General features: G+C 43.4%; 1 protein-coding gene across 1 annotated transcript in view; it reads right to left on the bottom strand.

Annotated features, from left to right (window-relative positions):
- Positions 1–12536, bottom strand: part of rasa2 (RAS p21 protein activator 2) — a 167061-nt gene that overhangs the window by 66210 nt on the left and 88315 nt on the right. The window contains 3 exon segments of the mRNA XM_034168784.1: positions 555–656; positions 1167–1243; positions 8906–9014. Coding sequence (XP_034024675.1) covers positions 555–656; positions 1167–1243; positions 8906–9014 — 288 coding nt within the window.

Raw genomic sequence — 12536 nt, 5'->3', positions numbered from 1 at the left:
CTACACTGACGCAAAGCACAGAAACACCCACACAGCAGAAAAAAAAAAAAACTGTTGAAAATTCAAAAAAAAATCAAGAAACCTTTTCCAATCACCTAATAGAACTGAAATGGGAGCTTCTGTCAAGGCTCAGCTCCAAACAAAAAACACATTGACAACAAGTTTCATCAGTCACATTTTGTTATTATTTCTGATCCAATGTGTTCACATTCCAACATGTTCTACTTGATGGAAACATGTTTCATGCCCAAATTAGTAACTCATCTTATGTTAATTGTTTACAAACAGGACTTCGGGTTTCTCTCACTCATTGCCTTGCAATCTAAATAACAAATGTCAATAACTGAAAAGATATTTCAACAGATGTGCTTACATGAGATGACTTCAGAGTAAATATAGGAGGAAAAATGTGGCAGACTGGCAGTTTAGCCACAACGCTTGAATTTCAAGACAATTAAAATAAAAACAGGAACACACAAAATGTTGCCATCTGTTCAATCAACAGAAAAGTGATTAAGATGAAAATGAACAAACATTTTCAGTGTGGTCCTTACCATGCTTTGTGGATTTGATCATTTAGTACAATTTTCACAGGAACCCATGCTTCTCCCAGAAACACATCCTGAGCCAGATTTTCATTGTTCCACACTTCAACTCTGCATAGGTGAGGATGGAGAAAAGAAAAAATATAAACATGTTAACGGTCGGCATCAGATGATGTCAAACTACATGTACATCAGGCAAGACAAATTTTTATGTGTTGAGCACAACTACATAACCAAATAATTCCAACATCAAGCAAAAAACCCCAAACAACTAATAATGACAAAAATGGCTACCAATTGGAGCTTACCTGCTTGGTATGAAAAAGGCAATAAAAACACCCCTGCAATGACACCACCTCAAATCCAAACCTCAAAACCATGCATGAGAGTTTACCTTTGAATCTGTCTAGTCTTATCCAGTGAGCTATGACTCCACTGTGACAGAAGACCCACATATCCTTAACCAGAAACCAAGGCTTTCCATTAGCAGTCAGGAAAAAACCCACAAAACCAAAATCACTTTCTTCTCCTTAATTTGTTACAAAATCAGAAGAGCGCACAAGGGAGACAAATGTAGATGGTGAATGACCCACAGTGGTGAAGAAACGACAACAAACTCACTTAAGTTCCAGTTTTTCGATGTCCTCCTCTTCCACTTGAAAATGAGACTTTTTAGAGTAGCTGCTGATCCTTGTGACCTAAACATGAGAAGCACTTCAGTGTTATAAAAAAGGCTAACAAGTACAGTCACTCCTCCAAACATGGCAACATTATGTCCCATTGTCCCACATACTAGCCTGGTCCTGTACGCTCTAAAGTGAATCAATGAGCCCATCTCCTTCAGTTTATTGCAACTATAATTCAAAACCAATAAATGCTACCATCATGTACCTCAAAAGATTAAAAGAACATATTACAAGAAACTGCTCAACTTCACACAGAAAACAACTTGGGAATTAAGGACTTTGCCTCGGCCTGATGGGGATGTAAACAGAGGATCCTCTGGTCTCAAAGCCACTGCTTTAACCTCTACAGCATCACCACCCCATTGCCCAATGACCTCCTGGGGCTCACTTGCAATACCTTCAAAGCCCACACTTTGGAAATCACTGCACCAGGTCAACCTAAAAAGAAACGATGTTTTGCCTACGTAATATTTCATAACCCACAGACAAGTCTGCAACCTTTTGGATGGTAAACAGATGCTGGATTGATAATGTATTAGAAGCAGGCGTGTGACAGACAGACAGACAGATGCTGGCTGTGTCTCAATTCAGAGTCTGCACCCTCCTAAGGACTGTGTCCCCTGGAACTCTTCAGATCAGACACAGCAGAGTCTGGAACAAACCGTTCCGAAATAATACTGTCTAGCCCACCACATTTTGCAATTGTGTATTTAGCTTTCCTGCCACTATCCTCTAACCACTGCATGTGATAAGCTAGCATAGTGGGCATAACCTGTAGTTTATCATTTTTCAGTACATACAGTTGTGTTCAAAATGATAGTGTGTTTAAAAAAGACATTAAAGCTCAAAATACTTAAAATATCTTTTATTTCAATACTGCACATTAATCCAAATCAAAATGAAGAAAAAATTATCACATTTGTTATTACTTTGCAGAAAGTGAAGAAAAAGGAATATTAGGCTGTTCAAAAAGCATCATGATATGGGGATGTTTACTATGGTGTCGGACCTATTTATCACATACCAGGGATCATGGATCAATTTATTTCATTTATATAGCACCAAATCACAACAAAGCTGCCTCAAGGTGCTTCAAACACGTAAAATCTAACCTTACCAACCCCTAGAGCAAGCACACAGTTGACAACGGTAAGGAAAAACTCCCTCTGATGATTTGAGGAAGAAACATCAAGCAGACCAGACTCAAAAGGGTGACCCTTTGCTTGGGCCATGCTACCGACACACTTAACAATACAAATATACAGGAAATTTTGGGAGTTCATGCTGGTGACCAAGACAGGAGGCTTGCTGAAGAAGACACTCACTCCCACTTCTGGATGGAGACATACCTCAATTTCAATTTATTTTCATTTATATAGCACCAAATCACAACAAAGTTACCTCAAGGCGCTTCACACAAGAGTTTCTCTCTCAAACAGAGAGACGAGAAAAAAAATAAAAATAAAATAAGGTATTCTTTATTTGTAAAATCCTAAAATCCTTATAATAATAAGCTATTATAAGGAGTTTTGAACTTTACTCACTTTTTAAGTGGGGAGTGGAGGCAGACAACACCACCAAAGTCACCGCAGGAGGAGTGGCCACATCCACTCTGTAATAGTGGGCGAAGGTACAGGACGAAGCCCACGTAGCAGCAGCACAAATATCACTCAAAGGAACACCTCTCAGTGCAGCCCGGGAGGTGGACATGGCACGTAACTTTAGGAAGCTGAAGACCCCTGGACTTGTATACTTGTAAAATGGCATCCACGACCCAATGTGAAAGTCGCTGCTTTGATACAGCACAGCCTTTTTTGTGATCACCGTAACTAACAAACAGGGCAACCATTTTCCGAATCCCAGCAGTCGCACCAATGTACTGCTTCAACATTCAAACAAGACACAGGGAACTTGAGACAGATAATCCTGGATCAGAATGCGGGGCATGCAAAGCCAAGGAAATTGGCTGGTTAACATGAAAGGCTGAAATGCTCTTAGGTAAAAAGGATGGATTAGGCAACAGCGTAACCCCAGATCCGTCAGAATTCCATCGCAAACACTTCTCAGCGACCGATAGGGCATGGAGCTCTCCCACTTGCGTAGCCAAAGATACTGCAAGTAGAAAGGCAGTTTTCACTGACACCCACTTAAGATCAGCACTTTCAACTGGTTCGACAGGAGATAAGCTTAAACCCTCCAGGACTAGTGGAGGTCCCATGAAGGTACGCGTGCAAGCCTTGGAGGCCGCAAACGTAGAGCACCTTTCAAAAAACGACACACTAAGGAATGTGAACCCACTGACTGGTCGTCAACATGGATGTGCCTGGCAGAGATTGCAGCAACATAAACCCTTAAAGTAGTGACAGAAAGTCCTTTCTCCAGCAGTTCTTGCAAGTATTTGAGTAGAATAGGCACAGGGCAACGCTCTGGGTCTAACTTTCGGTTCTCACACCACCGGACAAACAGTTTTCATCTGTTGCCATACAAAGCCCTGGTAGAAGCATCACGTGAGTTAAGGATAGTCTGAACAACAGACTGGTCACAAGAACCTAACAAGGAGTCCAGCCCTTCAACGGCCACACATGCAATTGAAGGCGTTCTGGGTGAGGGTGCTAAATTCTCCCCTGTAGCTGTGACAACAAAGCCTAGGTTGTTGATCCAAATCTGTAGGGGACGCAAGAACAGAAGTCCAAAAGGTACCACTAGCGACACTGCAGTTAGTTTGCCCATCAACTGGAGCAGCAAACCAAAACACTGTGTCACAGTCCGTTGAACGTGTGAGACGAGCTGAATTACATCGCCCACTCTCTGCAGGGATGGCGATGTAGTCATAGTTAGGGAGTTGATGGCAATGCCGATGAAGGGTGTTTGTTGACTGGGAACAAGAGAACTCTTCGCAAAATTCACTGTGAGTCCTATCTGAGAGACATGGTTCAGTAGAAGCTCTATGTCGTTGTGCGCCTGCTCCTGAGTGGGAGCGCAGACAAGCCAATCGTCTAAGTCGGGTAGGATTCTTAATCTGAGAGCTTGCAGTGCGGCTAGTGCTGCAGCGATACATCTGGTAAATGTACAAGGGGTGATATAGAGGCCGAAAAAGGAAGCACCCTGAACTGGTATGCCTGTCCTTTAAAAGCAAAGCTGAGAAACTGCCTGTGACGAGGCGCCACTGGCACATGGAAATAGGCATCCTTTAAGTCGACATTTGTGAACCAGTCTCCTGGTGAAAAGTTGTAGCATGTCTGACAGGCTCAGGCCTGGAAGTCCGGTGTAGGTCAACAAACAGTTGCCGAGATTTACTAGCCTCAACAGCACGCTCCAAAGTTTGATGGGCTGCAGGTCCAAATACCTGGCCTGGAAGAACCGGCAGTGAATGGAGTGTACCACTGCAGGATTCCGACAGAGGGGACACACCCGACGTCTAGTGATGGTAAGGGTTGACATCAGTCTGCCAAGCTCCCTGGACATATAAGCAAAAGTTTGGAGTGAGGCATCACTAAGACTCTGAGTAGCATCATCAACCTCTGTCTCTCTCAAAGATTTTGAGAGGGCAAGGGCTAAATGGGACAGTGAGTTGCCTAGGTGACCAATGGGAGCAGCTATGTCATAGCTTTTGGTGAGGAAGTCATCAGTGACCCTACACTGAGGTAGTGGACGGCGGGCATCCGGCCGAGCAACATCAGCCGGAGCCACAACCAGGTTTGCAATAATGCTGTCGACGGCGGGCATACGGTTCAGACCATACTGAGCCGAATCACACATAGAGCTAAGGGCTATGCAGTCCCGCGATAGATGGGTCAATGATTTGGGGTCTGCCCAACATCGGTGGAGCTCCTTGATATATGGTTGCAAAACTGGAACATTGAACTCAAGTTTCTGAGTGACTTTGAAAAAAGCACTTGAAGCGGTGGTTTCAGCAGGGGGTGTTGGGAAAGTGTAGGAACACGGACCCACAACAGGGGGCGCAAATGAACGGACAATGGAGGAAGTCAAATATCAACACTTTACTGTTGTGAAACACGCACAACAAACACAACCAATTACAATATCAGACAATAAGCCGAATCACAACGGTGTCATGTGGGCAGGCTCGAAGATAGGAGACGTCTGTCCAAGCAGAACCGGAACCACACGATTTCCTCCACCACCGAACCCCGGGAATACTGGAGCCGCCAAGTCCCGAACTCCCAGGTGGCCACTGCCTCTGCTTGTCGGATCCGGTACTGCTGGCGAGGAACAGAAACAGTCAGATGTGGGTGCGTCTGCACCCAGCAACACGTATGGTGGAAACACCACCTCCACCTCTCGTCAGGAAAACACTGTAGTGCAGGAATGTGAGTACTTATCCAAAATACAGTCTCCTGCTGTTCTTCTCTCTTTCTGTGTAAAGGCAAAAAGTATTCAATGGTCAAAAGATAATCCGTTAGGCTGGATACGTTACCTCCTTGGTAGAGCGATATCTCGGCAAAGAGGTGGAGACGTCGTCCTGCTGATATACCGCTGTGGATCAGAAGATTGGTAACAGCTGTCGTAGGTGACAGCTGTCACCCCGGCTGCTCCTGTGAGACGGCAGCGCCCTCTGGTGCCTGGAGCCCGCACTCCAGGCAGGGTGCCCTCTGGTGGTGGTGGGCCAGCAGTACCTCCTCTTCAGCGGCCCACACAACAGGGGGATTGTCGACCCCAAGCCTAGATAAAGCCAAATGAACAGTTTGCTTGACAAAGGATAGTCCAGGTCCAGTTTGCGGCAAGGACTCAGCCTCAGAGGTGTGAGAGCCTACTAATGAATGGCTTGGAGAGAGACCCCTCTCATCCTGATCCTCCACAGTTTGTGTCACTTGTTATGTACAAGGAATCAGTTGCAGCAATAGACATGGCATCTTCTTCCTGCTGAGTAACTACATCGATCTGATCAGCCTCATTAGGGACAACAGGAACTGTTATGGCATCCCTAGGCTGTAGATTCAAAAGCAAGGACTTAATCTGAGCAAACTCAGAAGTCAATGTTTCAACCTTTTCAGCCAAAGCATGGTCATGAGTAACCTTCTTAGCAGAAGGGGTCCCTGCATGTGGGCGTTTATGGCGCTTTGGTACCTTTCTGGGACTGGAGGCCAAACTCCCACTAGGCATCCCACTTTCCAATGCTGCGAGTCTAGCAGACCTCTCTGCCAGTGGCATACTGGCACAATTAAGGCAGGCATCACCAGTCAGGGCTTCCCTCAGGTGTCCGATCCCAAGACACGAGGGGCAAAGCATATGTCCATCATCTGGGCTCAAGGGAGCCAAATAGGTACTACAGCCATGCAACAAAGGCCCTGACAACATTGTGAACTGTGTGCAGATGGCTAACATAAACCCTGACGGTTACAGATAGAAAGACAAAGCGTGAATCACATGCAGTGTAAAAAGTAACACAAGGCACGGGACGTGAATCGCTCACAGTCACAGCCGTAACATGAGGCATAGAGTGTGAATCGCTTACAGACACAGCCGTAACATGAGGCATAGAGCGTGAATCGCTTACAGACACAGCCGTAACACGAGGCACGGAGCGTGAATCACCCATAGACACAGCCGTAACACGAGGCATGGCGCGTGAATCGCTCACAGCATAAAAGCTAATACAAGGCACAGAGCGTGAAACACTCACAGTGTAAAAGCTAATACAAGGCACGGAGCGTGAAACACTCACAGCCCAAGTGCTAAGTCACTTACAGCGACGACAACAGTAGCTGCCAGCGGAGCTGCTGAACTTAGTAAAATGGCGGCAACGCAGACGAAGTACTTCAAGGAGTGGAAAACACTCACGGCAAGCCCAACACAGTACACTACCACGTAGTTAAGAAGGTTAGCGACACAACTAGACAAGTAGCCAGCTTTCGTCGAAACAACACAGCTAAAGTGTTAGCGGCTAGCAGCTAATGACTTCAACTGTGCACAGAGGAAAATACCCAGCAGGGCAGCGGCGAAGGTGCGCTCCCGGTGAGGAAGGTGTACTCTCGACAAAACGGTGAAGCCGTGTCTCGCAGCCTCTGGAAGATGTGTACAGTGCACGTAGCTCCAACCGAAAGTGGGCTGCGAGGCTACAAGCGAGAGCGGCAATCGCAGCTAAATGCATTCTCAACCTCTTCAGATTGCGAGAATGTAGAAAAGAAATGATCGCTGGGTTCATCTGGTATATAAAGACAAGCAGTGACGTCACCCAGGTCACATCCAATGGCGGGACTTTGTTGGTATATATTCTCGACCTCTGTGCTGTGCACATGTAGTTATCCAGGTGCTAAAGCACTGCCCTCTGGCGGTCAGGAGGAATGAAATAGAACTGTAATTATACTTATAAACATTACTGGCAATTGTATATATGGAGCCCAAAGGTGTCCTTTTGTCTTTTTTATTTACCCACTGTTTATTTTGAGGGGGTGGGGGGGAGGGGGCAAAAATCACACAATGACTCGTGGCACAGATCAGCCCGTGAAAGGTACACCTGTTGTATCCTTCATTTTCAGAGGAAAGAAGGCTGCGTACCCTGGGGCACATTCCAAGGAGCCTTTGAAATAGGACAGCCTAGTCACACCATTTATGACGTAAGCAGCCACAATTACAGCCTTAGAAGCATGCATCCACTGAATTGGGACACAACTGCAGAGTGCTGCTTCAAGTTTTAACTTCTTTTCTCATTTTTTTCCCATAAATTCATACTTTAGCTTATTAGCTTTTGCCATTTTAATATTTGTTAAAATGTATGTTCTTAAAGATATAATTTGATTTTGTTTGGATTTTGTATGCTATTCCAAACAAGACCACTGCTGTGTACCAGTCATACCAGCTGTTGACCACAGGTCAGCTCTCTCTTGAATACTTGATTTTATCTGGATGGTCGGCAGTGCAAGTCTAGGAACTTGTATGCGTCTATCTGTCTGAGTATGTCCATGTTGTCAATGGGCACATGATATCTTGATAAAGACTTCACGTATCAGTGTGAAACTTAGTACGCAATGTCATCTCCCTAAGACCTCAGACAGTTTGACGTTTGGTTTGTTGCGATTCTAATTTTGGCCACTAGGGTGCAGAGTCCCTGAAACCTTGTGCATGTGACATCCTCTCAGAAGACTACCAAATTCAACTCACTAAAACCTCAGACAAGTTTGGCTTTAAGTGTGTTTTGATTCAAACGTTGGCCAGCAGAGGACAGAGTCTCTGAAACCTTGTGTATGCAAGAATTCCACAAAACATTCAATGGCTGGTCATCACACTTGCTACTGTAGAATATACCTTCCAAAACCTTGCCAGGTTTGAAGTTGAGCTTGGTGAGGCATATCTAAGTATTGCCCTTGTTAACTTTAATGGTGACAGTAATGCTTCATTAGTACTCTGCAAAATGTAACACGTCAATGAGTCCATTCCCTCCAGCTTGTTAACATGATAACTCAAACAATGAATGACATTATTCTGTTATCAAATGCATTATGGAAATTAGGAGCAGGTGTGGTTGAAGTTAAATGTAGTATGAAAATGTTTGCAACTTTCTTTCACTTCTAAAGCCGAGGTCAAGCGATCACCTAGGCTACCGCTGCTTGTTTATCATGGTGGGATATAAAAATAAGAATGTGCTCAGCCAGTAAATATAATTCTACATGCTGGCAGAATACTTAACAGTCAAGTATGTTAAGAATAATTTACCTCAAAAAAGAAGGTCTCGTCAAACTGAGGATTGCTGGTTTTCTTCTTTATCTTCGTTCTCTTTTGATCAGACCTGAAGGAAAACAAATTGACCAGACCTAAAATGTTCCTTATTCCATCAAAGGAAAGGGGGGGGCCCAGTTTTCCCTTATGCCTTACATGCCTATACTACACCGATCCTGTCGTCAAAAACAATCATTTGCACCCAACACCACGTGTGTGTGAAATTTCAACAAGTTTGCTGGAAGACACATGGGAGAATCAAGCCTACACTTGATCAGTTTTCTTGTATGAAAACCCTACACTGTTCCACTCCAGCATGAAGCTGTGACTAGCGATGTAACATACAAAACGTGCACAATGTACAGTTTCTCTTATCACAGCCACAGAAGCCTTTAGCCTCCTTTCTACTGAGCAGTCTGGGTTGGTACGACATGGTATGCTACGGTTCTTAATAGATAAGCATGGCTTGGCTTGTGCTTCCACTTCCAACAGTAGCCTTTGTTTTAGTAAGTGGAGCAGGGTAGACGATATGCACGTCATCGAAATGGGCAGAGTGATGTCATATCGTTGCTCCTCCGCAATGATCACCTATAAAGTCTGTACCTCCTGGTTTGACCAAGCTTGGTTGCTTTTCACTGACATTCTTCCTCGTGTGGATAAAAGCCACGTATATTTTCAACAGGATTCTGTACAGGGTGTAAGCTGTCGCAGGGTGATGACGCCTTCCTCTGTTGCTATGAGGCAGTCAATAGACAGCAGTGGGTTAGCGCTTCCCTTTTACTGCTGGTCCATTATTTTGGTACCCCAAGCAAAGGGTGCCAAAAGGTGGCCCTGTACCGGTTGGTTATTTTGTTACCCATCCCTAAATCTGAATGTAGAAACACACAAAGCAGAATTCTGTACCCTGACCACTCGGTAGAAATGAGGTTCATCACTCTTTCAGAGATGTCATGGGTGCCTTTGCTGACTTCCTTCAACAGTCTCCATAACATTGACTCAGTTTCTTAAGACTGCCCGTGCCAGAGAGATTTACTGTGCCATACCGTTTGTAGTGCGTAATGACATAATGCAGGGGTCCAATTAGTATGTGCATGTGTTAGTTTGTTCACGTATTATTTATATGTATTTATACGTATTATATTTCTAGCACAGGTGCAAGTAACTTTATCCAAGTTTTGTCAATTATAAGCACTAGTAGAATGAGCCAATAAAGGAATAAATAAGGAAAAAAACAATTTCCAGTGTCTTGTCTTTGTCTTCCCTGCGTTTTATGACTCTCACACACGGAACGATTTGCTGTGCTCTATTTGTTGTGGAAAGCTGACAAACGTCGCCAACACTGCCGTTCCTGGGTTCACAACATCCTCATGAGACGTTCCCAATTCAGTGAATTTCATTGTTTGCTGCAGGAGCTGCAGCAAATAACTGGAGCTGCTGGAGCTCCAGTTTGAGGACCTCCTGTCCCATTTGCGCGCACATGTAAACAAAGAAAAAAAAAAAAAAAACTGGCTGCTGCTGAGGTTCCTCGCTCTCTCTCCCCACAAACTCTGTCATCATTGTGTTATAAACCAGTCACCATTTGTTTTATTATACATCTGTGTAGTTAATAAAATTATCTTCACGGACGATTAGTTTGTGAGTGCACTTCTCGCTCTCTCTCCCCTCAAACTCTGTCATCATTGTGTTATAAACCAGTCACCATTTGTTTTATTATACATCTGTGTAGTTAATAAAATTATCTTCACGGACGATTAGTTTGTGCGTGCACTAAAAAAAAAAAAAACAAAAAAAAAAAAAAACAATGGCTTCCGCTGTGGTTCCTCGCTCTCTCTCCCCTCAAACTCTGTCATAATTGTGTTATAAAACAGTCACCTTTTGTTTTATTATACATCTGTGTAGTTAATAAATAAAGATAAAGATAAACTTTAATGATCTCACAGAGGAGGAAAATAATCCTCACAGACGATTTGTTCACACGCGCATGTGGAAAAAAAAAAAAAACTGTCTGCTGATGCTGCTGCTCTCCCTTCAAACTCTTCCCAGAGAGGAAGAGTGTGACACATCGGAGGAGGAGTTTTAAGGTTGATATAAGACTGACTTTTGGTTGTGCAAGTAACTTTTTCTTGGTGCAAGTAATTTTTTGTTACTAGCACCAGTGCAAGTACAGTAGTGTTAAGAATAATAGTAGTGCTATGTGACTAAAAAGATTAATCCAGGTTTCGAGTATATTTCTTATTGTTACATGGGAAACAAGGTACCAGTAGATTCAGTAGATTCTCACAAATCCAACAAGACCAAGCATTCATGATATGCACACTCTTAAGGCTATGAAATTGGGCAATAAGTAAAAAAAAAGTAGAAAAGGGGGTGCTCACAATAATAGCAGTGTGGCATTCAGTCAGTGAGTTCATCAATTTTGTGGAACAAACAGGTGTGAATCAGGTGTCCCCTATTTAAGGATAAAGCCAGCACCTGTTGAACATGCTTTTCTCTTTGAAAGCCTGAGGAAAATGGGACGTTCAAGACATTGTTCAGAAGAACAGCGTAGTTTGATTAAAAAGTTGATTGGAGAGGGGAAAACGTATAAGCAGGTGCAAAAAATTATAGGCTGTTCATCTACAATGATCTCCAATGCTTTAAAATGAACCAAAAAACCAGAGACACATGGAAGAAAATGGAAAACAACCATCAAAATTGATAGAAGAATAACCAGAATGGCAAAGGCTCACCCACTGATCAGCTCCAGGATGATCAAAGAGTCTGGAGTTACCTGTAAGTGCTGTGACAGTTAGAAGGTGCCTGTGTGAAGCTAATTTATTCGCAAGAATCCCCCGCAAAGTCCCTTTGTTACATAAAAGACATGTGCAGAAGAGGCTACTATTTGCCAAAGAACACATCAACTGGCCTAAAGAGAAATGGAAGAATATTTTGGGGACTGATGAGAGTAAAATTGTTCTTTTTGTGTCCAAGGACTGCAGACAGGTTGTGAGACGACCCCCAAACTCTGAATTCAAGCCACAGTTCACAGTGAAGACAGTGAAGCATGGTGGTGCAAGCATCATGATATGGGCATGTTTCTCCTAATATGGTGTTGGGCCTATATATCGCATACCAGGTATCATGGATCAGTTTGGATATGTCAAAATACTTGAAGAGGTCATGTTGCCTTATGCTGAAGAGGACATGCCCTTGAAATGGGTGTTTCAACAAGACAATGACCCCAAGCACACTAGTAAGCGAGCAAAATCTTGGTTCCAAACCAATAAAATGAATGCCTCGCAGATATGAAGAAATCATGAAAAACTGTGGTTATACAACTAAATACTAGTTTAGTAATTCACAGGATTGCTAAAAAGCAGTTTGAACATAATAGTTTTGAGTTTGTAGCATCAACAGCAGATGCTACTATTATTGTGAACAACCCCTTTTCTACTTTTTTTTTTTTACTAATAGCCCAATTTCATAGCCTTAAGAGTGTGCATATCATGAATGCTTGGTCTTGTTGGATTTGTGAGAATCTACTGAATCTACTGGTACCTTGTTTCCCATGTAACAATAAGAAATATACTCAAAACCTGGATTCAACTTTTTAGTCACACAGCACTACTATTATTCTGAACACTACTGT

This window comes from Thalassophryne amazonica, chromosome 4 (assembly GCF_902500255.1).
Source record: "Thalassophryne amazonica chromosome 4, fThaAma1.1, whole genome shotgun sequence".
In the NCBI taxonomy this organism is placed as follows: domain Eukaryota; kingdom Metazoa; phylum Chordata; class Actinopteri; order Batrachoidiformes; family Batrachoididae; genus Thalassophryne; species Thalassophryne amazonica.
The sequence above is the reverse complement of the archived record's forward strand: the minus strand, read 5'-3'. Positions and strand labels throughout refer to the sequence as shown.